General features: G+C 46.3%; 2 protein-coding genes across 7 annotated transcripts in view; one reads left to right on the top strand and one right to left on the bottom strand.

The window, feature by feature from the left end:
* Mon1a (MON1 homolog A, secretory trafficking associated) lies at nt 1–9,111 on the bottom strand. 6 transcript variants are annotated; one of them, XM_048334773.1, is made up of 7 exons: nt 8,201–8,492; nt 7,707–7,870; nt 5,421–5,561; nt 3,523–3,996; nt 1,440–2,205; nt 390–537; nt 1–285 (listed from the first exon to the last, which is right to left on the bottom strand). In XM_048334773.1, the coding sequence occupies exons 3-7, from the start codon at nt 5,545–5,547 to the stop codon at nt 145–147; spliced, it is 1,656 nt and encodes a 551-aa protein (XP_048190730.1). In that variant the 5' UTR covers nt 5,548–5,561; nt 7,707–7,870; nt 8,201–8,492; the 3' UTR covers nt 1–144. The 6 variants fall into 6 exon arrangements, with proteins under 6 accessions (XP_048190730.1, XP_048190728.1, XP_048190731.1 ...); XM_048334771.1 differs by lacking the exons at nt 7,707–7,870; nt 8,201–8,492 and adding an exon at nt 8,823–9,111; XM_048334774.1 differs by lacking the exon at nt 7,707–7,870 and having other exon boundaries at nt 8,187–8,492.
* Nucleotides 9,112–13,194: 4,083 nt separating this feature from the next.
* The window catches only part of Rbm6 (RNA binding motif protein 6), a 66,276-nt gene continuing 51,618 nt past the window's right edge, over nt 13,195–27,852 (top strand). The window contains exons 1-4 of the mRNA XM_048334765.1: nt 13,195–13,314; nt 19,494–19,601; nt 23,704–24,982; nt 25,963–26,052. Of these exons, the coding sequence (XP_048190722.1) occupies nt 19,558–19,601; nt 23,704–24,982; nt 25,963–26,052 (1,413 nt within the window). The 5' untranslated portion in view covers nt 13,195–13,314; nt 19,494–19,557. The remainder of the gene's footprint in view (nt 13,315–19,493; nt 19,602–23,703; nt 24,983–25,962; nt 26,053–27,852) is intronic.

The raw sequence follows: 27,852 nt of genomic DNA, 5'->3' as shown, positions 1-27,852 counted from the left end.
TGTCTTTACCAAAGCATTTTAATGGATACACCAACCCACAGTCCCTGCCTGCTAGCTGGGTGAGAGAAGCCGGCCCCACCGGGAGGCTCCCATGGCTTCCCATGCTGAGTGGGCCCGGGAGGGCTGAGTCCGCACACACTCCCATCAATAGGTGAGGGGGGTGAGGATGAAGAGACGGTCTTCCTCTTTACGGATCCAGCGCATCAGTTTATGGATGGCATTGACAGCCGATGCCTTGGTCCCCAGGGGGCTGTAGCAGATGTAGAGCTCAAAGGCACCTGTCACCTGAGGGAGGGGGCAGAGGGTGGTCATCTAGGACAGATGTGTCCCTGGTGGCCCCCTAACCCATGACCTCCTTATGAAGCCCGGTCCTTCCAAGGCCCCCTTACCCAGGCGAGGAGGTTCTCGTTGGGGCCTGTGTAGTAGATGGTCTTGAGAGGGCGGGAGGCATTGTGGGCCCGGCTGTGCAAGTACTGGTAGAGGCCCAGCAACCGTTCCTGCTCCTCTTCGCTGGTGTACGGCGCCTCAATCTCAGGACTGCAGATACGGGAGTGGGTTTGCAAAGGAATGATTTCCACCATGGCCTTCTCGGGAGATCTAGAAATACCTGCTCCTAGCCAGGGAGATTCCACCACAGCGGACCATTTTCCAGATTCTTCCCTAGGATGGGGTATTTGTCTTCTCATCACAGAAGACTCCCCAGGACAGACTCTGCTCCACGCCGCCCCCCCCCAACACATTAAGATTTCTTTCTTTTTTCTTTTTTGGGTCAATCCTGGGGCTTGAACTCAGGGCCTGAGCACTGTCTCTGAGCTTCTTTTGCTCAAGGCTAGCGCTCTACCACTTGAGCCACAGCGCCACTTCCGGCTTTTTCTGTGTATGTGGTGCTGAGGAATCGAACCCAGGGCTTCATGCATGTGAGGCAGGCACTCTACCACTAAGCCACATTGCCAGCCCCAATACCTTCATTTCATGGCCTCTGGTGACAATTCTTTGGAGAGGCAAATCTGAATTTAGGTATCCAAAACACAAAGTGACAGGTTTTGAGGAAAGGTGAGATGGAAAAATCCCTAGGCCAAAAGGGGATCCAGGGAGGACAGGGCTTGCCCTCTCTGTCCAGCCCCTTCCTTGGGGGAGTGGGAGGAAAAGGGCTATGCCTGGTGGAAGGGACCAAAATGACCTTGCAGTCGGGAATTGCTCCAAGGTAAGGGACCCAAGGAAACTTCGGCTCCCCGCTTTCTTCCTTAGGTTGTATCTGTCAGAGAAGTCTGGGTTCCTGGGGCCAGAGTAAATAAGTACCCCCCCCCCCCAGCACCCTCCTGGGGTGGGGGTGGGGGTCAGCTGCAGGGTCTGTCTCCCCAGGGTTCAGAACCAACCCTCCCCCTCCGCACCCCACCTTCCCACATCATCCTCTCTCCTCGAAGCAGGGCCTCCCTCACCTGGTGAAGAGTCCCGAGCTCTTGGATTTATAGAGGAAGTGGCGCAGGTCGGGGATGCCCACCTGGGCCACACTGTAGTGGGGTGTGCGCAGGGCCTCGCGCAGCGCCAGGTGAGCCCCGCGTTTCCGCAGGCGCTCCAGGAAGCGGCGGCGACAGTCCGAGACGGCGAAGAAGTCCTCGCGGTCGGTGGAGACCAGCAGCAGGCAGAGGTCGGTGTCGGGCTCCAGGTAGGAGATGTGCGCGTGGAAGAAGCCGGCGGCGTTGAACTTGGGCAGGCACACGGGCGTCCAGGCCTCGCCCTCGCGGAAGGACGAGGAGGAGCTGATGAGGTTGAAGAGCAGGTGGAGGTCGATGGGGTGCAGGAACTGGTCCTTGCGGCGCACGAGCGCCACCAGCTGGTTGCGCGCCAGCAGGATGGAGAACACCAGGCTGCGCGCGCGCGCCTGCTGCAGACCGGCACTCACCGCGTCGCGCACGGCCGCCGCCAGGGGGAGGCAGCGGGCCGCCCCCATCAGGAAGCTCGGGTCCCGGGCCATGAGCTGCAGCAGGTTGTCGGTGATGCGCTCCGAGCCGGAGAGCAGGCGCCGCAGGTCGTAGTTCTGCTTCTGCTGGAAGATGTGGTTCAGCTGCGCCCCGGTGAGGAGGCTCAGGATCTGGTAGTAGATGTAGAGCAGCTCCTGCGCCAGCTCCTGGGCGGACTGCCGCGTGCGCGCCACCGTCACCAGCACCAACGGGCTCCGGCGCACAAATACTACCTTGTAGCCATCTGGGGGTAGCGGGAGGGTGTCAGCCTCGATCCCTGGCCCCAGAAGGCCCCCACCCCCCGAACGACCTTTTTTTTTTCCAGCCTGGCGCAGGGTAGTCAGGGTGTAAGGGCCATGAGGGTTAAAAAACCGTTAACGCATAGGCTCCTATTCCTGCCCCTTGCTCTGCAGACGGACTCCTCTAGGAACACAAGAAGCATCTCAGAAAAATATCTTGGTTTCTCCCTTTGATGGTACTGGGGTATGGAACATTCAGGGCTGGGCTGGGAAGGTGGCTTAGTGGTAGAGTGCTTGTCTAGCACGCATGAAGCCCTGGGTTTGATTCCTCGGCACCACATATACAGAAAAAGCTGAAGTGGCGCTGTGGCTCAAGTGGCAGAGTGCTAGCCTTGAGCAAAAGGAAGCCAGGGACAGCGCTCAGGCCCGGAGTTCAAGCCCCAGGACTGGCAGAAAGAAAAAGAAAAGAACATTCAGGGCCTCATGCTTGCTAGGCAGGCATTTTTACCACTTAAGCCACGTCCCCAGTCCTTTTTGCGTTGATTTTTTTAAATAGAATCTTGCTTTTTACTGTGGCTTGAACTCAGATCTTTAAGCTCTCACTTGGCTCTTTCCCTCAAGGCTGGCACTACTTGAGACACATCATCACTTTTGGATTTTTCCCCCCCCCTGGTTAATTGGAGATAAGAGTCTCTCATACTTGTCTGCCTGGGCTGGCTCTGAACCTCAATCCTCTTGAGTAGCTAGGATTACAGGGAAGAACCACTGGGTTCCCAGGTGCACCCAGATTTTTAGTGGTTGAGATGGGGGGTTTCTTGAACTTTTTGTCAGGGCTAGCCTAGAACTGTGATCTTCCAAATCTTAGCCCTCCTGAGTAAATAGCTGGGACTACAGGCACAAGCTACTGCATCCGGCTAGAGAAACACATTAAAAAAAAAGTTTCAGCACAGGTTTATTTTAGTATAACAGGGTTAGAGTAGGGAGAAAAAGAGAAGCATTTCCTGCTGCCCACACAGGAAATAGTAGAAAAGCACACGTTCTTGTGGTGAGTGCTAACTTACCTAGTGAGAGGCGGTAGAAGCTAACGGGTTGTTGTCACTTCCCCAATTTCCACCTTTTCCAATAGCAAAACCCGTGTCAGAGCTATCTTTATTCCTTACCACAGCCCACAAGGCCAGCAGTGTCAGCCTAGGACCAGGTGAAGACCGGGATGCTCTAAGCAGTGGAGGGGCTTACCCCTCAGTGACACAGTGCATCTAGTCCATGGAGATCCCCAAACCCTGTTATGAATGAACTCCCCCCAACCTCTTCAGGTGGCTCACCTGCATGGATGGAGCGGATAGCATTCTTGTCTGCCTCCAGGAAGGATACCAGGGCCACCATGACACCCATCGTGCTGGAAAGCGCCTCCTCAGACCCGTAGCGGGAGTAGACAGGCTTCCCTGCCTCACTCAGCACGAAGACGTGCTTCTGGTGCAGGCGCCACGCCTCGGTGGCGTCCTCCTCGTCTCCCTCGGCGGGGCCCTCCTTCGAGGGCTCAGTGGCTGGCCCCGGGGGCTCCAGCCAGTCCTCAGAACTTCCGGGCAGCATCTCCTCCTGCAGGTCCCGAGCCACACCAGTCAGCTGGGTGCTCAGTTCACTAAAGTCCTGGCTGATTTGGCGCATGTCTGTAGGCAGTGGGGGCGGGCCCACAGTACCCTCCTGGGGGCTGTCTCCAGAAGCTGCCCCATCCTCGGACTCAGTCAGGTCTTCATAGGAACGGGCATGGACGAACATGGCACCCTCCTGCCCGGCACCTGCAGGCCAAAACCACTGGTACTTAGAGGGATGGCTGCTGGCAGACACTCTTGCCAGTGAGGTACCTAATATGGGCAATCTAGCATGACTGTCCGTCCTTTTCCCCCACCATCTCCTCCTATCACATTGGGAGTAAGACACAGCTCCCTGTGGCACTTGTGGTGGTGGGATCTGCCTAGCTCTCCCACCCTCATCATACAGCCCCACCCAGGTACACTGCATTTTAGCCATCTGCAGTTTGGACACCCACAATGTGTCCTCACTTGCCTCGGGAGATCTGCACCTGCCATCTGCCTGGAAAGCACCCCTTCCTCCCCATGAAGGTGACATCTCTTTTAGCTACTTCCTCTTGACCTACAACCAGAGGCACCCTATCCTATCTTTCTTGGGTTCTCTTGAGCCACTGTCTAGCTATTATCCTCTCCATCCACAGTCCCCCAAAGACAAGAGTTTAACATCACTAAGGATGTGACTTTCTTCTCAATCTTGTGGAAGAGAGAGCTAGGCAATACAGAGGTAAAGAAAAATAAATTACAAGCTGGGCATTGGTGGCTCATGGCTTGTAATCCTAGCTACTCAGAAGGCTAAGATCTGAGGATCATGGTTCAGAGCCAGCCTGGGCAGGAAAGTCTGTAAGACCCTTGTCTACAATTAAGCACCAAAAGAGCTCAAAGTGGAGCCGTGGCTCAAGTAATAGAGCCCTAACCTTGAGAAGAAAATCTAAGGGACAGCACACAGACGCTGAGTTGAAGCCCTAGGGCTGGCATTAAAAAAAAAGAAAGAGGGGCTGGGGATATAGCCTAGTGGCAAGGGTGCTTGCCTCGGATACACGAGGCTCTAGGTTCGATTCCCCAGCACCACATATACAGAAAACGGCCAGAAGCGGCGCTGTGGCTCAAGTGGCAGAGTGCTAGCCTTGAGCAGGAAGAAGCCAGGGACAGTGCTCAGGCCCTGAGTCCAAGGCCCAGGACTGGCAAAAAAAAAAAAAAAAAGAAAGAAAGAAAAGAGAAAGCCAGGTGCCAGTGGCTCACACCTGTCACCCTAAGCTACTCAGGAGGCTGAGATCTGAGGATCATGCTTCAAAGCCAGCCCAGGCAGGAAAGTCCATGGGACTCTTATTTCCAATGAAACCACCAGAAAACCGGAAGTGGTGCTGTGGCTCAAAGTGGTAGAGTGCTAGCCTTGAGCTGAAGAGCTCAGGGAGAGCACCCCGGGCCCGAGTTCAAGCCCCATGACTGACAAAAAAAGAAAGAAATAGAAAGCAGGCCAGACGCACACTGACCCTGGCTCCCTGCAGTATTCCGAACATCTGACAAATACGCAGTGAGTGACTGAACTACATGAATGGGTATGAATACCCATGGTTTCTGGAAGCTGCCTATTCCAGCTGTGAGCTGGTTAGAGCTATACACTCTGCCCATACCTGGCTCCATCCCCTGGGCCAGCCCTGGTGTGGGGCTCTCGGCTCTCTCCACGCCGCTCTGTCCATCAGGAGCCAGTGTACCCTCAGGGCATTCACTGCTTCTCTTCCTCGGCAAGTCGGCAGCCATCCTTGGGGTTCTCCCTGGAGTAAAAATGGCACCAGAGAAGAAGATACAATTGGCAAAGTCACTGGCATAATTAACAATGCTTCGTTTTATAGCTAGGTATAGTGATATGCATACCTATAATTCCAGCAGTTAGGAGACTAAGGTAGGAGAATCACAAGTCCTAGGGCAGGATGGGCTACATAATGAGACCCTGACTGAAAATGTAAAAACCAAGCTGGGAGCCATGCCTGTAATCCTAGCTACTCGAGAGGCTGAGATGTGAGGAGTTTGATTCAAAGCCAGCCCAGGCAGGAAAGTCCATAGACTCCAATTAACCACTCAGAAATCTGGAAGTGGAGCTGTGGCTCAAGTGGTAGAGCACTAACCTTGAGTAAGAAAGGGAAGGGACAGTGCCCAGGCCCTGAGTTCAAGCCCCAGTATTTGTACAAAAAATAAACATGAAAGTCTATTTTGCTGAAAGTGTGTGGGTCAGCACTAAAATGTTTCCTTAAGCAAGTGTAAGGATCTGAGTTCAAATCCTAGCATCATTTTAAAAAAGCCATTTTTTCCGGGGTACACAGGGCTTCACTCAGTATACTTTCCATCCTTTGTTTTATATATATGTAGTCAGTCTGAGGGCTTGAACTTGGGGCCTGGGTGCTGTCCCTGAGTTCTTTTGCTCAAGGCTAGCACTCTACCACTTTGAGCCACAGTGCTACTTCTGGTTTTCTAGTGGTACTTTGGAGATAATATGGCCCAGTGGCAAGGGTGTTTGCCTCGTATACATGAAGCTCAGGGTTCAATTCCCCAGCACCACATATATAGAAAACAGCCAGAACTGGCTCTGTGGCTCAAGTGGCAGAGTGTAGCCTTGAGCAAAAAGAAGCCAAGGGACAGTGCTCAGGCCCTGAGTCCAAGCCCCAGGACTGGCAAAAAAAAAAAAAAAAATCTTAGAAACTTTCCCTCCCAGGGATGGCCTTGAAGCCCCACCCTTAACCTCAGCCCCTAGAGAGGCTAGGATTACAGGTGTGAGCCATTAGAGCATGGGTTATTTCTTATATCTCCCACCCTTTCTCAAACCATACTGGCTTACCTAAGCATCAAGAGTGGCCCTTCACTTTAAACTTTGCCCTAGCTGAACTTCCTGTCTCTGCCCACTTCACTTATTTCTCTGACTAGGCTAGTACATGACTTACTCTCTCATTTCTTTCCGGTTGCTGGTCAAATGTTACCTTATCAGGTTGCTGCTCAAATGTTAAGGCACAAATGTTACCTTATCAGACAGGCATTCCTGTAACTCACCTGGGTTTGTTTCTTTTGACTAAAGGTCGTCTAGGGCCCACTACAAATTTCAGACCATATATAATTCAGTTAACATTTGCCAGATAGCCAGATAAACATCTTAGAAGGGAAAGTGAAAGATCTGTATGAGATCATCTAGTTTCCTTCCGTGGTAATTAGGAACCACAGCTCTGCAATTAGAGGGATCTAGTTTTATTGGTCTGTTTTCTCACCTACAAAATGGTAAGGAACCAATACCCTGAAAACAGCTATTCATTGAGTTGTAAGATTAAGTAATACAAGTAATTTAGTTACAGAGGAGGCATTTCCATACAGTTACTATGTTACTACTTTTCTTTCTTTTGATTCTTTATTGAGACTATTTTTGCCCCAGACTTCTTAAATTGTAATCCTCCTGCCTATGGCTCCTAAGTGTCAAGTTACCAGCCTAACATAATTCTTACTAAGCATACAGACTGCACTAATATTATATAAACTCTGTGGTCTTTGTCATGAAAATCATTCCTTTGAGATTTTGCTTGGCTTGGGCCAACCCCTTGGTGTATATAGCCTGGAGCAAACATAGTTAGTTCTACCTTAGTGAGACCTAGTAGGGTCTAGCCTGCAGCCACTCACGTAAGGCGGAAGAGTTACTCAAAGGCTCTAGGCACAGATCCAGGCAAACTGGCTGTTCACAATCCTGCTGCTCCTGGAAGTCTCTCTCAGGTTTATCACCTTGGCCTACAAAATACCCCTGGCTCTATGCCTTACACTGTGAGGCTTGGATGTTTGGTTTGCTCCAGCAGCTTTGCCCTATCTCGAGGAACCACTCCCTTAGGATCACTTGTGGGCTACAGCTACCTGAGCCCAGTATGTCTGTGTGTACTCAGCATTGATACCTGCAAGGGGGAAAAAAAGCAGCAGCTGTACAGGGCTAACAGATGCTTCTTTCAAAACAGTTTCCCTGCAATGTGAGGTCACAGAACACCTCAGCTTCTTCAAGGTCAGTCTGAAGTTCCAGCCAGAAAGTCTGATGAAGTGAACAGCTTTCTGGATGCTTCTCCTCACTCAGGCAGAAGGCTGAGTGAATCACATAGCAAAACTAAGCCCAACCTACACTGGAGACAGGACTTGTACAAGCTGAAGCTCCTGAGAAGCTGGTCCTGGTAACAGTCTAGGAAAGTCTCTGAAAACTGACCCATAAGCCTCAGAGGGGACTCTTTTCAGGCAGCCCCTCTAGATGCCTCCAGGGCTTGCTATTTTTTTTTTTTTTTTTTGTAGAAGTACCCTGCAGAACCTGCCAGCAAATGTCACCAAACAAGTTAGTACAATCATCCCTTCAAGTGGGCTGCCCTTCCTTAGAAAGAGCTCCTCCTTACTGGCTCCTAACTACCTTGAGCCCTCTTTCCGGCTTGGATGGTACTTCACACTGCCCGGACCCTTTGGCCCTTGACCCTTTGGGGACTAGGGTGTGTGATCCTTCATCGACAGGGTCTAGAGGAGGCTGGATCGTGACCGTTTCGGCCAGAAAGCTACCCCACGCTGCGAGCTAAGCCCGAGCCTCGTCACTTCTGGAGTAGCCACTCCCCTCCTGACAAAGGCTGGGAGTCTTTACCGGAGTCCGGGCTCATCGGGTGTAGAAGGAACAGCCCCTTTAGAACCAAGTCTCACGACGATCATCCCCGGAGCTTTGCCTGTGGGGGATTCGGAGGGGACGAACGTGTGGCGTTGCAGCGAGGGAAGGTCCTACCCCAGCAAATGCCTCCTACCCGACCTCGCCCCTCCTGGCTGAAGTATCGGGTGCTTGGTGTCATCTTCTGTACCGCGGGGCCCGGGGCTGAGCGACGACGTCCGTGGAGATCCCAGTCCTTCCATCGCGAACGGTGCTGTGGGTGGCGGGGACCCCCGCCCCCCAAGGTCCACAAGCCCCTCCCTCTAGGATGACAGCTCCCCAGCTCCTGCTCCCTCCCCCCCCTCCCGCCGGCCTGGCCACGTGGGTTGGCGGTGGGACTCACCTGCTTCTTGGGTGGGTGGGGAGGGGGTGGTGGTGTCCAGGACGTCCGGACGGCGCCGCCGGTCACTGTCCTCCGCCGCACCCGCCCGGGGGACCGGGTTTCCCGCAGGGCCTGGCCTGAGGGCAAGCGCTGGCAGGGCCACGACCTCGGGGACACACAGACATGGCCACGGCGAAGCACGGGTCCCCCCGTCTCCGCTGCCACCCCCTCACCCCGGCCGCCGGCGCAGGAAGACAGCCTCGGCGAGTCCCCGGCGGCCCCGAGGCCCGGCTCCAGCCGCCCGTCGCCCGGACCCAGCCCGCCCCCGCGATGCATTGTGGGAAATGTAGTCCGTGCGGCTCGGGAGGCGGCTCAGGGCTGGGGAGCCCTGTAGAACCAGCCGTCCCCCCCCCCCGCCCCCCTTTCCCTGGAGCCCTAAACCACAGCTCCCCGCGGGCTTTTACACGGACTCACGGGACGCCAGAGTCTCACAGACTCTGCTGCCGGGGGCTGGCTGGGAAGCTTGATCCCCCAAACCTCAGCCTCCTGAGCAGCTGGGATGACAGGTGTGAGCCACCACTGCTGCAGGGAGCCAGGGAGTCCAAGGGGCAGCATCGGTGTCACTGGTGGGCTCAGCCACACTAACTGTGAAAGGTATGGACGTGCACAAAAGCCACCTTAATCGCTGCTAAGACAAAAAACAAAAAGAAATTTTTTTAAATAAGACGTTTTAATAAATCAGTATGAGGCTCCAGAATGTGTAGTTGGCCAGCAATGCACATAAGAATGACTTGAGGGCTGGGGATATAGCCTAGTGGCAAGAGTACCTGCCTCGGATACACGAGGCCCTAGGTTCGATTCCCCAGCACCACATATACAGAAAACGGCCAGAAGCGGCTCTGTGGCTCAAGTGGCAGAGTGCTAGCCTTGAGCGGGAAGAAGCCAGGGACCGTGCTCAGGCTCTGAGTCCAAGGCCCAGGACTGGCCAAAAAAAAAAAATAAATAAATAAAAAGAATGACTTGAAAAGTTTTAAAAGACAAAAACAAAAACTACACTGCCTGGACGCTATCCCTAAAGATTTTTATTTAATGGAATGGATGTGGGGAAACAGGCATCAGTAACAGTATTATTATTATTATTATTATTATTATTATTATTGATCCTGGGGTTTGAACTCTGGGCCTAGGTGCTGTCCCTAAGCTCTTCAGTTCAAGGCTAGCACTCTACCACTTGGAGCCACATTGCCACTTCCGGTTTTCTGGTAGTTAATTGGAGGTAAGAGTCTCAGGGACTTTCCTGCCCCAGCTGGCTTTGAACCACGGTCCTCAGATCTCAGCCTCCTGAGTAGCTGGGATTACAGGCAAGAGCCACCAGTGTCCAGCTCACAGAATTATTTTTTAAAGCTCCCCCAAGTGACTTGCCAGGGCAAGGAAATACTGCTTATATTTTGCTAGATGCAGAGCAATAAAAACAACAAGAAAAACATAAGGCTCTTCCAGTGGTCCTTATTTGGTGAGAACAGCTTGAATAAGCAAAATTAGGGATTGACAATACTATTTATATTTTCTCTGAAGCAATAACTTGCAAAATAAATGTTAAAAGAGTTTGAGGCCAGTCTGGGCTGCATAGTGAGACTCTGTCAAAAACAAACAACTAGACAAGAGCAAAACAAAACCAATATACAACAACTCTTCATGGCCTGGTGCTGGTGGCTCACATCTGTAATCCTAGCTACTCGGGAAGCTGAGATCTGAGGATTGAGGTTTGAAGCCAGGCCAGGTAGGAAAAGTCCCTGTGAGACTCCTGTCTCCAACAAACCACTCATAAGCTGGAAATGGAGCTGTCGCTCAAAGTGGTAGAGTGCTAGCCTTGAGGAAAAGAACTCAGGGACAGCACCTAAGCTCAGAGTTCAAGTACCACAAGAGACAGAAGGAAAAAAAAAACTCTTGTTTTACCCAAAACTGAGGTCTTCTTTCTTTCTTTCTTTTTTTGGCCAGTCCTGGGGCTTGGACTCAGGGCCTGAGCACTGTCCCTGGCTTCTTTTTGCTCAAGGCTAGCACTCTGCCACTTGAGCCACAGCGCCATTTCTGGCCATTTTCTGTATATGTGGTCCTGGGGAATTGAACCCAGGGCTTCATGTATACGAGGCAAGCACTCTTGCCACTAGGCCATATCCCCAGCCCCTTATCTCTTATTCTTTACACAAAAACTGTGTGTCCTAAACTTCCTTCATCCCAGTCCAACATTTCTCCTGATTCTTCTATTGCCATAATGGCATGAACACCATCCTCTATGGTTGAACTTTTCCAATAACATCGTATCAGGCTGTCTTGTCTTGCTTCTGCCTTTTCCCAGCTTCAATTTTACACACAGTAGCCAGAGAGATTCTGTTCAAATGAAAGCCATGTCACAATATTTCTCTATTGAGAGCCCTCAAATAACTGCCTCTCTCATTTCTTATAGAAATAAATCTTTTTTCCAAAGTCTATAAAATATAGGAGAAGATATTACTCTTCTTACCTCTTTGGCTGCATTTCCTTCCAGTTTCACAACAGGCTCCTTTTTTGGTTTTTGAAGTCTGGTCTTGAAAATCATGTATACTCACCAGGGCCTTTTCCTTTGCTATTATTTATACCCAGAACACTCTTTCCCTAGATATCTCAATGGCTTAGTTTCTAGTTTTCTTTGGATCTATATTCCAAAATCTCAAAAAGGCTGACCATGATAGTATAATTCTAAAGTTACACATTTTCCCAGAATTCTCTGCTTTGCTTACAGCATCTACAACTACCACAGAGGTTGTATACTGTATATACTGTATCTTGTATACTATATCACTGTCCCCACTTCCATCTTTACTAGGGTATAAATTTATTACTATGTTCATTCCTGTATCCTCAGCACCTGATATATATTATTTTATATAGTAATTGTCACACGAGAAGATATTTCTCTTCCTTCCCTTTCTTCTTTCTTCCTTCTTTCCTTCCTTCCTTTCTTTGTTGATTGTGGGGCTTGAACTCTGGGCCTGGGCACTGTTCCTGAGCTCTTCTGCTCAACGCTAGCACTCTACCACTTGAGCTACAGTGCCACTTCCAGTGTTCTGGTGGTTAATTGGAGATACAAGTCTCACAAACTTTCCTGCCTGGGCTGGCTTTGAACCATGATCCTCAGACCTCAGCCTCCTGAATAGCTAGGATTTTAGGCTTGAATCACCATCATCAAGCTTTTACATAGATCTTGAGTAAAGAAATGACTTCATTGCTGACAAGTTATCTAAAAAAGTCACTTTAAAGACTATTCTGTTCCACAACTTCCTTTTTTCACAAGGAAGCCTGCTTTGTTTTAGAATGCTTTATGTGTCTTTCTTTCTTTCTTTCTTTTTTTTTTTTTTTGCCCGTCCTGGGGCTTGGACTCAGGGCCTGAGCTTCTTTTTGCTCAAGGCTAGCACTCTACCTCTTGAGCCACAGCGCCACTTGTGGCTTTTTCTGTTCATGTGGTAGCTAGGATTGCAAGTGTGATCCAGCAGTACCCTGTTGAAGCTGCCTTTTTTTTTTTTTTTATTTTATGTTGTTAGTTTAGGCTTCAAAATCAGGTTCCCTTTCCTGATGGCCTAATGACTTAGATACCAGACAGCTGAGACTAGTAAACTTTTCAGCAGTATGGACAATTTGCCTGGAAAACTTGGAGCTGGCTGTTGGAAGAAAATTATCTGGGATATTCTGATGGGAGCGGTAAAGTGAAAGCTATGTTGCTTTGGTTCCCCATTTTACCGATTTGCAAATTCAGTGACCTTGAAAGCATCAATCTCACCTTGATTCATTGCTGAGAGCTAGCAGGGCTCTGTGGAAGCTGAGTGGATTTTCCCTTATGGTTTGACTCCTGAACCTTTAACATGGATGATGTCTTTCTGGATTTGAGTTGGCATGCCTAAAATCCAAAGGGAAAAGGAGAAGAATACGCTAAGTGCTTCTTTTATACTTATCTGGTCTCAGGTAGAAGGGCTAGGCTGGGGATGTAGCTCTGGGCTCTTTCCATTTTCTTCGTACGAACTGACTATAGGCGGCCTCAGCTAGGCAGGCCAAGGCCACACACGAGCTCCTAGTAGAAAGTAAACATAGAAAAGACAAAGCTATCTATAAAACGAGCACTTCGTTCAATTCCTTGAATAACACTAGTTGACGTAGGGAAGAAACTAAACTACAACTCCCAGCAGGCCCCACGAATAGCGCGCCTTCCCATTGGGCATCAGTGAACAGCGTGCTCTAGCGCCACGCCCAGAAGGCAAGTCCTCTTCCCTTTCCCCCCCTCCCCCCGCGCGGGGCACGGCGGGAGTGGAGTAGGTGAGCCCGGCCGCGGCACTTCATCTCCCGGCGGGCCGAGCGCGGTAGGCGGCGGCGCGGCGCCTTTGTGGAAGCAGCAGCCCGCGGGGAGGAAGTTCCGGTCTCCGCGGCCGGGTCGGTGGTGGTAGCAGAGGTAGGAGGAGCAGGCCGCGGAGGCTTCGCGGCTACGGTAAGGCCCCAAGGCAAGAGAAGAGGGCGTGCCCGAGCCTGTGGGCCGAGTGTCTGCGGACTTGGGCCGCTCTGGACGCGGTGGGCCCGCGCGGCCTACCAGCCGCGACCTCGAAGTGGCGGGGCGGCCGCGGCCTCACCACTCCCGAGCGGCGCAGGGGTTAGGGAACGCCCGAGAACGGTCGCGGGCCCTGCGGCGAGGCCCCGCGCAGTGGTGGAATTACCGGTCCCACGGCGCCAGCGGCCCTCTGTGAGGCCGGGTACCGGTGGGTGGGTGGGTGGGCGGCGGCGGCTTGGAGCTCCTGGTCTGCGGAGCTGCAGGCGGGCTCAGTCCCTCCCCTCCCTCTCTGCCTCCCCCCCCCCCCCCTTCTTACCCAGTTCTGAGGTGTCACTTAGTAAGGGAGTCCTTCACCTGCAGCCCGGGACATCAGGCTTGGCGGAACGGAATGGCGCGAGGGCTCCGAACCTGGGTGGAGGGGCAGTGGAACGGGGGTGGGGGGGTATGAGGGGGGGGGAAGGAATGGCCTTGGCGGGGGGGGGGCGGACATCTGCACCGGTTTGGGGCGAATGTGGGCTGCGAGAGATGTTTTCCCCATTTCGTGCTTTGGATCCCTTTTAGCGTCGCAAATTCGTATTTTTCTTTTAATATTGTGCTGCTGGGATTCATTTCTGGGACCGTGTTTTGTTTTGTTTTCCTAATAAAAAGGCACGTAAGCTGTGAGGTTAACTGTATTATATTATTGTTGCTGTTATTTGCGTATTCTAAGTGTGCTTGTGATGTTCACAGTAGTTGAATAGTTTCTGGTGCGCCTGTCACCCCGTTTGCTTTTCTGCTCTAGTTTTGTTAGCTTCCAACTTCCTGTTGAATAATGTCAACGGAACAACTGATGTACATTTGTGTAAAGACTTTAGGGAGAGAGGTTAAGAACTGGAGCTTGGCAATGCAGACAGTGAATATAAATGTTACCGTTTTGGTGAAGCACAAAAGTTGAATGGGAACCTTAACTAGCATCTATTTAGATACCTTATGTAGAGGATTGGTAACTAGCTTGTTTATGGTCACCCTTGTTAGAAATTGAACCCAGAACCTTCCTTGCATGTGCTAGGCAAGCATTCAACCACTGAACTACAACTCCAGACTTTTTTTTTTTTTGCCAATCCTGGGGCTTGAAACTCAGAACCTGGGTACTGCCCCTGAACTTCTTTTGCCCAGGGCTAGCTAGCACTCTATCACTTGGGCCCTAGCGCCACTTCCAGCGTTTTCTGTTTTTGTGGTACTGAGGAATCGAACCCAGGGCTTCATGCATGCTAGGCAAGCACTCTAACGCTAAGCCACATTCCCATCCCCCAGACTTTTTTTTTTTGTTTTTTTTTGTTTTGTTTTGTTTTGTTTTTTGGCCAGTCCTGGGCCTTGAACTCAGGGCCTGAGCACTGTCCCTGGCTTCCTTTTGCTCAAGGCTAGCACTCTGCCACTTGAGCCACAGCGCCCACTTCTGGCCATTTTCTGTATATGTGGTGCTGGGGAATTGAACCCAGGGCCTCATGTATAGGAGGCAAGCTCTCTTGCCACTAGGCCATATCCCCAGCCCCCCAGACTTTTTTTTTTTGTCGGTCGTGGGGCTTGAACTCAGAGCCTGGGCACCTTCCCTGAGCTTTTGCACTCAAAGCTAGTGCTCTACCACTTTGAGCCACAGTGCTACTTCTGGTTTTCTGGTGGTTAGTTGGAGATGAGGCTAATGGACTTTCCTGCCAGGGCTGACTTCCAACCTCGATTCTCTGTGCTCAGCCACCAGAGTAGCTAGGATTACAGGATTGAGCCACCCGTGCCTGGCCTCTTGTTGTTGTTAAACAATTTTGTTAACAGATTGGCTTTATTTTATTTACCTTTTGGGTCCTAGGATCTTGTAGCCTTTTACTAAGGGATGATGAATTGTAAGATGAGGTTTCCCAATGGACTCTTCAGACAGAAATTTGAGTAATGTTAAGCTGTTCTGCTGACATGTTTAGGTATGCAGATTAATATTAGTAATCTTTTTGTGTTTTTTGTTTGACTCAAGGCTGTAAGCTGTCCTCTTTTCTGTTCATTGTTGGTAATATTACCAGTCCTGGCTTTTTGCTGGCTAAAGAGTCTCCTGGATTTTTGTCTTTCCTAGCTGGTTCCATCTGTGGACCTTATTAGTATAGGCTTATTGGTAGGTAGGTGTGGTGCCTGGCTTAATGTTAATCTCTTCAGAGTTTTATAGATATTAAAACTATTGGAAAGTCAAGAAATTTTAAAAGTTATAATCTCTTCTTTGAAGGAACCTCTTGGCTAAATACCATGTATATAGAATTATTTTTTTTGTTAGGCTCACACATTTATCTTGCTCACCTTGGTCACTTGGGAAACTGGCACTTTTATTATTCTGCCATATGGTAGTACTCACGATAGCAGAGTGGGTTAACCATACAGTCTCACAGATCACATAGGGCTGGAACTTAGGCTCCCTTCAATGACTCATTGACATTGGGAAAATCGCCTACTTTCTCTGAGACTCAGTTTCCTCATCTGGAATAAAGTTAAAGAAATAAAGTCACCTCAGAGTTTTTTGTTTTTGGTATGAGATTTATTATGTAACATAATGTTCATATGACAATGTATGGTGTGCAGAAAATAATTGTTACTATTATTACTTAGAGTCTCATGTAACCCAGGCTGTTCTGTGTAGGCCAAGCTGGCCTCAGACTCAATATTGCTGTTAATGCCTGAGTTCTGAGGTTACAGACCTATGCCACCAACTCATGTAAATCATGTTATTTATTATTTTATTTAGTATAGGAGCTTGAACTTAGAGTCTCATGAGTTCATGCTAGGTAGGTGCTATATATATCACTTGGGCCATGCCCCAGCCCATTTCTTTTATTTTTTGAGGAGGGACTTATGTTTATAACCCTGGCTGACCTGGACTTTGATCCTCTTATTTATTGCTTCAAAAGCTGGGGTGACAAGAATGACAAGTATGCTAACATGCCTAGCTTATTGGTTGAGATGAGGGGAGTCTCACTAACATTTTGCCTATGCTCACCTCTAATGTCAATCCTACTGATCTCTACCTCCCAAGTTAGCTAGGTTTACAAGTGTGCACCTGGCCTGAACCATTTCAGAGTATACAGTTCAATGACACTTAGTTATATTAGCAATGTAGTGAAACAGACAAGTTTATCTGTAGCCAAAACTTTTCAAGACCCCCCAACAGAAACTGTAACCATTTAGTAATTGCATTTTTCCATCTAGCCATTGGTAGCCTCTAATCTACTGTTTTCCTCTGGTAACCTCTATTTTGTCTCCCCTTCACTCCCCTACCCCTCCCTCTCTTTTGCCAGTCCTGGGGCTTGAACTCAGGGCCTGGGGCACTGTCCCTGAGCTTCTTTTGCTCAGGGTTAGCACTCTTACCACTTGAGCCACAAGTGCCACTTGGTACTGAGGAATCGAACCCAGGGCTTCATGCATGCTTGGCAAGGCGCTCTTACCACTAAGCCACTTTTCTAGTTGTCCTCTCTTTTTTTTGTGCTGGTACCAGGGCTTGAACTCAGCACCTGATCTTTTTCACTCAAGGATAGAGCTCTACCACTTGAGCCCCAGCTCAACTTTTTGGCTTTTTGCTGGTTAATTGGAGATGAGAATCTCATGTATTTGTCTGCCTATACTAGCTTTGAACATTGATCTTCAGATCTCTGACTCCTGTGTACATAGGACTGTAGGTGTGAGCAACCTGCACTGGGCTTGAGCTGGTTATTTTTTAGATAGTCTCACAACTCCGCCTAAATGTATCACTGGGCCACATCTCTTCTATTTTAGGCTTCCCATCATAGCTGGGATTATTGTAGTTAGGATGATAAGGATGTTCCATGGGTATCTGGCATTTTATTTTAATTAATTTTTGTGCCACTACTTCAGAGCTGTGTATTTTGCTTGCCCATTTATTTATTTTATTTTGCCCATTTATTAATTGGATCATTCCCTTGCTTTTTAAATTTTTTCACCTCATTGTATATTCTGGATATTAATCCTTTATCTGTTGAATAGCAGGTGAAAATTTTCTCCCATTCAGTGGCTGTGTCTTTTTAAAAAATGCTTTTCTTGCTGTGCATAAACTTTTTTCCCCCCTGCCATTCCTGGGGCTTGAACTCAGCCTGAGCACTGTCCCTGGCTTCTTTTTGCTCAAGACTAGCACTCTACCACTTGAGCCACAGTGCCCCTTCTGGCTTTTTCTATATATTTGGTGGTCCTGAGAAATCAAACCCACGGCTTCATGTATGCGAGGCAAGCACTCTATAACTAGCCCATATTCCCAGCTCCTGTGCATTAACTTTTTAGTTTTTAATGTATTTTTTTTTTTGCCAGTCCTACGGCTTGAACTCAGGGCCTGAGCACTGTCTCTGGCTTCTTTTTGCTCAAGGCTAGCACTCTATCTCTTGAGCCACAGTGCTACTTCCAGGTTTTTCTGTTTATGTGGTGCTAAAGAATCAAACCCAGTCATGCATGCTAGGCAAGCACTCTATCACTAAGCCACATTCCCAGCCCAGCTTTTTAGCCTTTAATTTAAAATTTTTTTTGGTGTGTTGGTCCTGAAGCTCTTTGAATCTCAGCAGCATGAGCCGCTGGGCACCTAGCTGCATAAACTTTAATTCGGTTTAGTCTATTTGTCAATTTTTATTCTTGCTTCCTGGGGAATTGGAGTTCTATACGGAAAAGAATTGCCTGTATCTATAACTTCCAGAGTTCCCCTCTTTTTCCTGTAAAGTTTAAAGTTTCAGATCTTACATTGAGTCCTAAGATCCATTTAGAATTGATTTTTGAGAGATAAGGTCAAGTTTTGCCTCCTGGCACTGGTGGCTCATGCCTATAGTCCTAGTTACTCCGGAGGCTGAGATCTGAAGATCACAGAAGCCACCCAGGGCTGAAAAGTCCCCATGAGATTCTTACTTCCAGTTAACCACCAGAAAACCAGAAGTGGAGTTGTGGCTCAAAGTGGTAGAGTGCTAGCCTTGAGTGAAAAAGCTTAGGGACAGTGTCCAGGCCCTGAGTTTCAAGCTCGACTGACCAATAAATAAATAAGACATTAGATGTCTGTGGCTGTATTTTTTTCTTTGTGTGATATTTACCTATCCAGTCTATTTGTGCTGATTCCGTTTCTAGTTTAATCTCATGTTCTTTTTTTTTTTTTGGCCAGTCCTGGGCCTTGGACTCAGGGCCTGAGCACTGTCCCTGGCTTCCTTTTTGCTCAAGGCTAGCACTCTGCCACTTGAGCCACAGCGCCACTTCTGGCCGTTTTCTGTATATGTGGTGCTGGGGAATCGAACCCAGGGCCTCATGTATACAAGGCAAGGGTTCTTGCCACTAGGCCATATCCCCAGCCCCTCATTATGTTCTAATAGAGTAAATAGAATTATTTCAATTTTCTTGAATTTGCTAACACTTGTGATATATTTTGGATAACCTTGCATGGGGGTGGTGAGAGGGTGTCTTATGCATTTGCTGAATGAAATACTCTGTAGATGTCTCTCAGGTTCATTTTGTCTGTGCTGTCATTTAGTTTTATTTTATTTATTTATGTATGTATGTATGTATTGCCAGTCCTGGGGCTTGAACTCAGGGCCTGAGCACTGTCCCTGGCTTCCTTTTGCTCAAGGCTAGCACTCTACCACTTGAGCCACAGCACCACTTCCTGTGGTGTCATTTAGTTCTCAGGTTTCTTTGTGAATTTTTGTATGTGTTGGTATTGGGACTTGAACTCAGGGCTTCATACTCTCGTCTTCAAAACAGTTGTGAGAATAATAAACTATTAGGACTAGTCAGGTGGGTAGAGTAGGGTTAGCTACATGGACTGAAAATTAGGTTAGTTATTAAGATACTGTTTCCAAAAATGAAGGACAAGTTTTGTGCTGAAAAATTGGTAAATAAATATTTAATTAGGAAGTGTATAATATTCCTAGCTCACTTAACAGTTTATGATACTCCAAAATACACATTTTTCATTAGAATTAAGTTTTTTCTTGTTATAGATTAATATGTAATGGTCTAAAAGTGGTCTCCAAATACATTCTTGCTAATGTAGTCCCTGATGCCAAGCAGTGGGTCACTAGTTTAGATTTTACTTCATATTCTAAAGTACTTTTTTTGTTATTTGTTTTATACAGGTACTGCTCTAAGTAGATTTGGATCAAAAACGAATCTACTTACTGAGGCCCTCTTGACAAAGAGATGTGGGGGGATTCTCGATCTGCTAACAGAACAGGACCTTTTCGGTAAGCCTTGAAATATAAATATTGAAATTGTCAGTATTTGAATGATAAGTAGTATAACACTTTAGCCTACTATAAAGGCAGATATTATGGAGAATTAATAGCTCTGATTCTTTAGAAGTAAAAACTGATATTTTATGGAGAAATAGCTTTGATTCTTTAGAAATAGAAACTATTATAAAAGTTTGTAGTCTGAATGTGGTAGTATATGCTTATACTCCCAGCACTAGGAAGGCAGAAGCAGGAAGATCTTGAATCCAAGGCTGGCTACATAGCAAGACCTTGTCTCAAAAACAGCAACAACAGGGGCTGAGGATATGGCCTAGTGGCAAGAGTGCCTGCTTCATATACATGAGGCCCTGGGTTCGATTCCCCATCACCACATATAAAGAAAATGGCCAGAAGTGGCGCTGTGGCTCAAGTGGCGGAGTGCTGGCCTTGAGCAAAAAGGAAGCCAGGGACAGTGCTCAGGCCCTGAGTCCAAGCCCCAGGACTGGCCAAAAACAAACAAACAAACAAACAAAAAAAAGCAGCAACACCAAAACAACAACAAAAATGTTTCCAGTCATTTCTAAAGTGATTGTGAGACTGAATACCCAGCATGCCGAGTGTAGGCAAGCTCTCTACTACTTGTGCTAAATCTTCAACCTTTTGATTAGTCTTATTTTGGCAGGTACAGAAAATAAAGAGCCTCATGCTTTCTAGGCTTCTAGGCAACTTCTCTATTACTTGAGATAAGCCCCTCCGCTAGTCCTCTTATGGCTGAGCCATGCCTCCAGGTGTTTTTGTTTTTGTTTTTTTTTTGTACTGGTTCTAGGACTTGAACTCAGGGCCTGTCCACTGTACCTGAACTTTTTTTTTTTTTTTTAACTCTAGGCTACCATTATCACTTGAGCCACAGCTCCATTTATGACTTTTTGGTTGTTAATTGGAGATGAGAGTTTCCTTAACTTTCCTTCCCAGACTGTCTTCAAACTGATCCTCAAATCTTAGCCTTCTAAGTTGCTAGGATTATAGGTGTGGCACCCAGTTCCAGGTCTTTTTGGTGCTAGTTATTTTTTAGATTAGGGTTTAGATTTCTGCCCAGGCAGGAAGTATCTGCCGGACTTAGTCTTCCTACCATAGTCAGTTTAACAGGTGTGTGCCACTATGCCCAACCATCAGTTAAGAAGGGGTCTTGGGAACATTTTACTTTTTAAATTGTATATGTTAGTTGTACAGACAGATTTCATTGTGATAGATCCATATGTGCATATGAAGTCATTCTTCTTTGCTCTTTCCCCTTCTTAAAAGTACAACTGGTTTCATTGTTTTCTTTTCGTACATGTATATACATGTATATAAATAAAGTACTTTAATCATGATCACCCTCTATGCCCTGTCCTTTAGTCTTGTCTTCTCATGCTAGTGTCCATCCTCAAAACCTGTTTTATATTCCTGTCATTGTTTTTTTTTTAACTTTTTGGTGGTACTGGTATTTGAACTCTGGGCCTTGAGATTGTTCTACTTGTTTGCTGTCAGCTGGCACTCTACCACTTAAGCCATAGCTCTACTTTAAATTTTTTTGCTGGTTAATTGGAGATGAGAATCTCCCTGACTTTTCTACTCAGGCTGGCTTCAAACTGTGATCCTCAGATCTCAGCCTCCTGAGTAGCTAGGATTATAGTCATAAGCCACTGGTGCTGGCAGAACATTTTCCTTTGGTTAAACTTACTTATATTCACTCAAGACTGGCTTGAGCCACACCTCCCACTTCCGGATATTTTATTGGCTATTTGGCAAAAGTAGTTTTTCAGATTTGTCTTCTTGAGCTCGCTTCAAATCTTGAACTTCAGATTTGAGCTACCTGAGTACTTGAGTAGGTAGGATAATAGGCATGAGCCACTAGTGCCTTTTCTTTCTTTCCTTCTCTCTTTCCCTCCCTCCCACCCACCCACCTACCCTCCCTCCCTCCCTCCCCCACCCCCTGCCTAGGACCTAGTCCATACTAGGTAAACAAATCTACCTTTAAGCTATACACCTAGCACCTAACTTTAAGATCTTTGACTATAAGGACTCATAGTTTATGTAAGTGCTATTTAGGGGGAACTAATTTAGACCAAAAATGGTATCTTGCAAGAAAATGACTTTTTTTCCTTTGAAAAACTTTTCTTCTTAAATTTGTATTTATTTGGCTCAAAATCATTTCTATAGCCAATGATATTTTATACTAGTAGGATTATTTCTTGATCAGTGTCCATAAAATACAAATATAAATATCAGTACAGTATGCTATTTTAGATCTATTTGATCTTAACTTAGAAGGGTAAGATAATCTAGTAGGTAGTATTCAAAAGCTGTGTTGAATGTATTCCGATCAGAAAATATGTAGATTAATATGCCTCAGGTCTCACCACATGGATGTCTGAGGAGGCTAAGTCTTCTAGCAAGTAAATGAGTAGAACTTGAATTATTTGTAAATATGAGAGACATCCTAGTTTTAGTGTTACATTGTATACCTTATGAAGAATATTTAAATTTGCTCCTTTTATGAAGAACCATATAATGGGACTTAATAGAAGTCATCATGTTCTAGAAATCCAGTAGATGTACACCAGTCATTCTAGTGTTTTGGTTAATGTTTTTAAATTGTTTTAGCTCTAAGAAAGGGTTAGTACTAGAACTTTTCTCCTGAATTGAGTGGCTCAGAATTAGTGGTCCTATGGGTTTTACCATATAGTTTGAATTCAGAAGTATCTTTTAATGGAACCTCTGTGCTTGGGAGGAGAGAATTAAGGTGGTCTTAGTGAATCTCAGTGTTCAGCTAAGTAGCAGATACCCCTTCAAATAATTTTCTTTTCTTTATTCATGTAGCCCTACCTAGGATACCAAGTACCCAATTGCCATTTAAAATCCTTAGTCTTTGATCAAAGCCAAAATTTTTTTTCAGTGTAAAATTCTGATAAAGGGAAGATGTTGGGTAACTTAAAAAACAAGGTGAACTCTTATTTATCTCTTGAGTTCTATAAACAGGATGTGAGTTAATACTATATGAATTTAAAAATACATTTTATTAGTATAAAAATTAGTATGAGGCTGGGAATGTGGCTTAGTGGTAGAGTGCTTGCCTAGCATGCATAAAGCCCTGGGTTCAATTCCTCAGTACCACATAAAAAAAGTAGAAATGATGCTGTGGCTCAAGTGTAGTGCTAGCCTTGAGCATAAGAAGCTCAGGAACCACCGGTGCCCAGGCCCTGAGGTCACCAGGACTGGCAAAAAAGAAAGAAAGAAAAGAAAAGAAATAGTATGAACTATTGGAATCTGTACTATGAGCTTCTCCATTTGGAAGGTGGGAATAATGCTTAAAGACCTAATGCCATCTCTAGGTCCCTTGAAGCTTCTCGATGCTGTTGCTTGGCTTAGAGGACTTACAACACATACCTTGTAGCATGATGCATACTGCCTTCCTGTGATAACTTTAGGTAGTTAAAGTAATAGAATCCATCTGAGGGCGTTTCTATGCAAAGCTGCTGAAGAGCTGGGATTTAGATGCTCAGCTGGTGAACACTGGTATACAACTAGTTTTCCTTTCTTTTGGGAGTACATCCAATTTGTTTGGGTGGTAAACATGATACAGATATAATAACATGATTTGATATATTCCACTGGAGCAAGACATTTCCTGAAACTTACTGTAAAAAGTTTACAGTGCATTGATTTATTTTTTTCTCCCTGACATATAGGAATCATCATATTGACTTTGGAATTCTAAGTTCCCTGGCTATAGAAAATGGGAGTTTTTGTAGTATATTACCATTGTTAGCTTATCTGGTATTGCGGATTTTCCCTGTTGCAGGACTGGGTGAAAGCTTTTTCTGCAGCAGTCATGTTGAAAACCTTGTATTGACTTTCCTCGTGTTCTGAAATGGGAGCATAAAAGTTTACTCCGCCACTTCATCTTAAAATAGCAAAACTATGCTGTTTTCTGCAGATCTAGGACCTTGTTACAGAACTCTGCCAAAAAAAAAAATTACAGAAGAATTTGCTGTGATTAGAGAAGAATATGCTGGTGTATAGTTTTCAAACTCTCTGGACAATATAAGTAACACTGTCTTTGTTTCTACAGTGGGAGCCAAGAAGAAAGGTTTGCTCCCGGGTGGAACAGGGATTATCCTCCTCCTCCCCTTAAGAGTCATGCTCAAGAAAGACACTCTGGCAACTTTCCTGGCAGAGATTCACTTCCCTTTGATTTCCAGGGGCATTCGGGGCCTCCCTTTGCAAATGTAGAGGAGCATTCATTCAGCTATGGAGCTAGAGATGGACTTCATGGTGACTATCGAGGAGGGGAGGGACCTGGACATGACTTCAGGGGAGGAGATTTTTCATCTTCTGATTTCCAGAGCAGAGATTCATCACAGTTGGACTTCAGGGGTAGGGGCATACATTCTGGGGATTTTCGGGATAGAGAAGGACCGCCTATGGACTATAGGGGTGGCGATGGTACTCCTATAGACTATAGAAGTAGAGAGACCCCTCATATGAACTACAGAGACAGAGATGCACACTCTATTGACTTCCGAGGTAGGGATGCTCCTCCACCTGACTTTAGGGGCCGGGGCAGTTACGGTTTAGATTTCAGAGGCCAAGATGGATCCCATGCAGATTTTAGGGGAAGAGATTTATCAGATTTAGATTTCAGGACTAGAGATCAATCTCGTTCTGATTTTAGGAATAGAGATGTATCTGACTTGGACTTCAGGGATAAAGATGGAACACAGGCGGACTTCAGAGGCCGAGGGTCAGGTACTACTGATCTCGACTTTAGGGACAGGGATACACCACATTCAGATTTCAGAGGTAGACACCGGTCCAGGACTGATCAGGACTTTAGGGGCAGAGAAATGGGACCTTGTATGGAATTTAAAGACAGGGAGATGCCTCCCATGGATCCAAAAGTCTTGGATTATATTCAGCCCTCTACACAAGATAGAGAACGTTCTGGTATGAATGTGAACAAAAGAGAGGAATCCACACATGACCATACAGTAGAAAGGCCTGCTTTTGGCAACCAAAAGGGAGAATTTGAGCATTCAGAAACAAGAGAAGGAGAAACACAAGGTGTAGCCTTTGAACCTGAATCCCCAACAGACTTTCAGGACAGCCAGAATCCAATTCAAGACCAAGACAAGTCACAACTTTCTGGAGGTGAGCAACAGAGTTCAGATGCTGGTCTGTTTAAAGAAGAAGGCAATCTGGACTTTCTTGGCCGACAAGACACGGATTATAGAAGCATGGAGTACCGTGATGTGGATCACAGGTTGCCTGGAAGCCGGATGTTTAGCTATGGACAGAGCAAGTCTTTTCCAGAGGGCAAAACTGCTCGAGATACCCAACAAGACCTTCAGGTATGTTGATGGGGTTGATTGCTTTTTTTTTTTTTTTTGGCCAGTCCTGGACCTTGGACTCAGGGCCTGAGCACTGTCCCTGGCTTCCTTTTTGCTGAAGGCTAGCACTCTGCCACTTGAGCCACAGTGCCTCTTCTGGCCGTTTTCTAGATATGTGGTGCTAGAGAATCGAACCCAGGGCTTCATGTATATGAGGCAAGCTCTCTTGCCACTAGGCCATATTCCCAGCCCCTCGGTTGATTGCTTTTGTCTTTTCCATGTTTTCTCTCTCCCTCTCTCTCTTCCCTTCACTTTTTTTTTTTTTTTTTTTTTTTTGGTCAGTCCTGGGGTTTGGACTCAGGGCCTGAGCACTGTCCCTGACTTCTTTCTGCTCAAGGCTAGCACTCTGCCACTTGAATCACAGCACCACTTCTGGCCGTTTTCTGTATATGTGATGCTGGGGAATTGAACCCAGGGCCTCATGTATACGAGGCAAGCACTCTTGCCACTAGGTCATATCCCCAGCCCCTTTACTGTTTTTCCTTTCTTGCTCTTCTTCTTTTGCTGTCTTTCTTCCTCTCCTCCACTCTTTTCCCTTCTTTTCTTTCATGGAGTCTCACTTTTTAGTGCAGACTGGCCTTTCATTTGTGCTTTACCTGTCTCCCTAAGGCTTTTCTGAAGAATGACCTATAGACTCTTCAGTCCTCAGTCTTTCCTTATACAGCCCTTAAAAAGCAAAATTGAGACAGACACTGGTAGATTGAGGTTCATAACTAGCCTAGACAAACAAATCTGAGAAACTCTTATGTCCAGCTAGTCAGCAAAAAAGCCAGAAGTAGACCTAGGCCTAAGTAGACCTAAGCACCAGCCAGCCTTGAGGAAACAAAGCTAAACAAGAACATGAGGCCTGAATCCAAGCTCTAGTACCTATATTTGATGTTGGTTTTCATTCATGCAGAAGTATATGTTCTCATGAAATAATTTTATATTCTGAATTCAAGGATCAAGATTATAGAACTGGCCCAAGTGATGAGAAACCTAGCAAGCTTATTCGATTAAGTGGTGTACCTGAAAATGCTACAAAAGAAGAGGTAGGTTTTTTTTTTCTCTTTTGTTTCTGTCAATTAAAAAATATTTGTAAGCTAGGCATACTGATAAAGACCTGTAATCTTACCATTCAGGAGGCTGAGGCAGAAGAATCCTTAGTTCCAGGCTAGCCTGGGCTCTATTACCTGCTGAGATTCTATCTCCAACATTTAAAAAAAAAATTACTTAGATCTGGATATCAGTAGCTCACACCTGTAATCCTAAAATGCCTAGATCCAAGGATCTCAGTTTAAAGCCAACCAGGCTGGAAAGTCTGTTAGATTCTTACTCCAATTAACCCCCAAAAAGGTAGAAGTGGAGATATGGCTCAAGTGGCAAAGTGCCAGCCTTGGGTGCTCAAGCCCCAGTACTGGCACCAAATTTTTTTTTGAAAAATTACAGGTTCATAGGAAGATACAAAAAAGTGTATTGTTCACTCAGCCTCCCTAAATGTTAGCATCTTGAATAACTATATTCAGTATCTAAATCAGGAAGTAGACTTTGGAATAATACATGGAGCATATTCAGATTTCACGTTACTCATGTATTCACTGAGATGAGATTTGTAAAAAGATAAGACATGATTTTTGTCTTTAGACCTGGTATTTATCCTTTAGGGCATATTACTTCAGGAACATATATGCAAATCTGTCATTGATTTTTTTTTACAATAAAAATTGGGAGTTGCCTAACTGCAGTTTCAAAGCATTGTCATTTTAAAGTATGGCAGAATTTAAGGAATAATTACTTGGAAATTGCAACAAAAACTGACAGTGTTTAGTCTGTGCCAAACATTGTGCAATGCTTATAAGCATTGGTTCATTATTTATGTTCTACAAATAGCTGAATCCTTTATCTGAATTCTTAGGACAAGAATTACTTTGGATTTTGAGGTTTTTGGAGTTTGAAATATTTGCATAGACTTGACTGGTTGATCATCCCTAATCTGAAAAGCCCAAATCCAAAGTATTCTAGGTTCTGAAACTTTTTGGACATTTTGTTCTTTTTTTTTTTTTTTGGTCAGTCCTGGGGCTTGGACTCAGGGCCTGAGCACTGTCCTGGCTTCTTTTTGCTCAAGGCTAGCACTCTGCCACTTGAGCTACAGCGCCACTTCTGGCCATTTTCTGTATATGTGGTGCTGGGGAATCGACCCCAGGGCCTCATGTATATGAGGCAGGCACTCTTGCCACTAGGCCATATCCCCAGCCCTTTTTGGACATTTTGGATATAGAGTTTTTTGTGTTTTTTTTTTTTTTCAGTTGTGGGGTTTGAACTCTGGGCCTTGGCTCTTCAGCTCAAGGCAAGTGCTCTACCACTTTGAGCCACAGCACCACCACCCATTTTGGATTCTAAATTTTTGGATAAGGGATATCTAACTTGTATTATATTTCTGTAGGTATTTTATGATACAATTGGGAATCATAAAGTTATTTCCATGGATAGTTTAAAAAAAGTAAAAAACTAGAGAACATAATTTGAAACAATGATAAGTTTTCTGAAGAAAACTAAAGATTTAGAGAGCTAGGCATGAAGATGCATGCTTGTAATCAATTACTTGGAGGTTTTAAGATAGGAGGGTTGAGTTTGAGGCTAGTATATAACAAATTCTAGGGTAGACTAGGCTACTTACTTAGCAAGGTCCTGACTCCAAACAAAAAAAAATGATATTGTGCCACATTGATTGTGTAAGGTTTGTGGGAAGAGAAACCTGCCTTATGGTTCAGGCAGAGGAGTTTATTGGGGGGAGAGCAAACTCCAGCCCACATAAGATGGAGGCATGGGGAGACAGAGGGGGAGGAAGAAGA

The sequence above is a fragment of the Perognathus longimembris genome, chromosome 26 (genome assembly GCF_023159225.1).
Source record: "Perognathus longimembris pacificus isolate PPM17 chromosome 26, ASM2315922v1, whole genome shotgun sequence".
Classification (NCBI taxonomy): Eukaryota; Metazoa; Chordata; class Mammalia; order Rodentia; family Heteromyidae; genus Perognathus; species Perognathus longimembris.
This window is presented reverse-complemented; position numbering and strand designations above follow the sequence as displayed.

Coding starts and splice junctions, on each gene's coding strand:
- Mon1a (XM_048334771.1), bottom strand. CDS start 5,547: ATGGCTGCCGACTTGCCGAGGAAGAGAAGCAGTGAATGCCCTGAGGGT. Junction 3,997..5,420: donor GGCCCAGGGGATGGAGCCAG/GTATGGGCAGAG, acceptor TTTGGCCTGCAG/GTGCCGGGCAGGAGGGTGCC. Junction 286..389: donor ACGAGAACCTCCTCGCCTGG/GTAAGGGGGCCT, acceptor CCCCTCCCTCAG/GTGACAGGTGCCTTTGAGCT.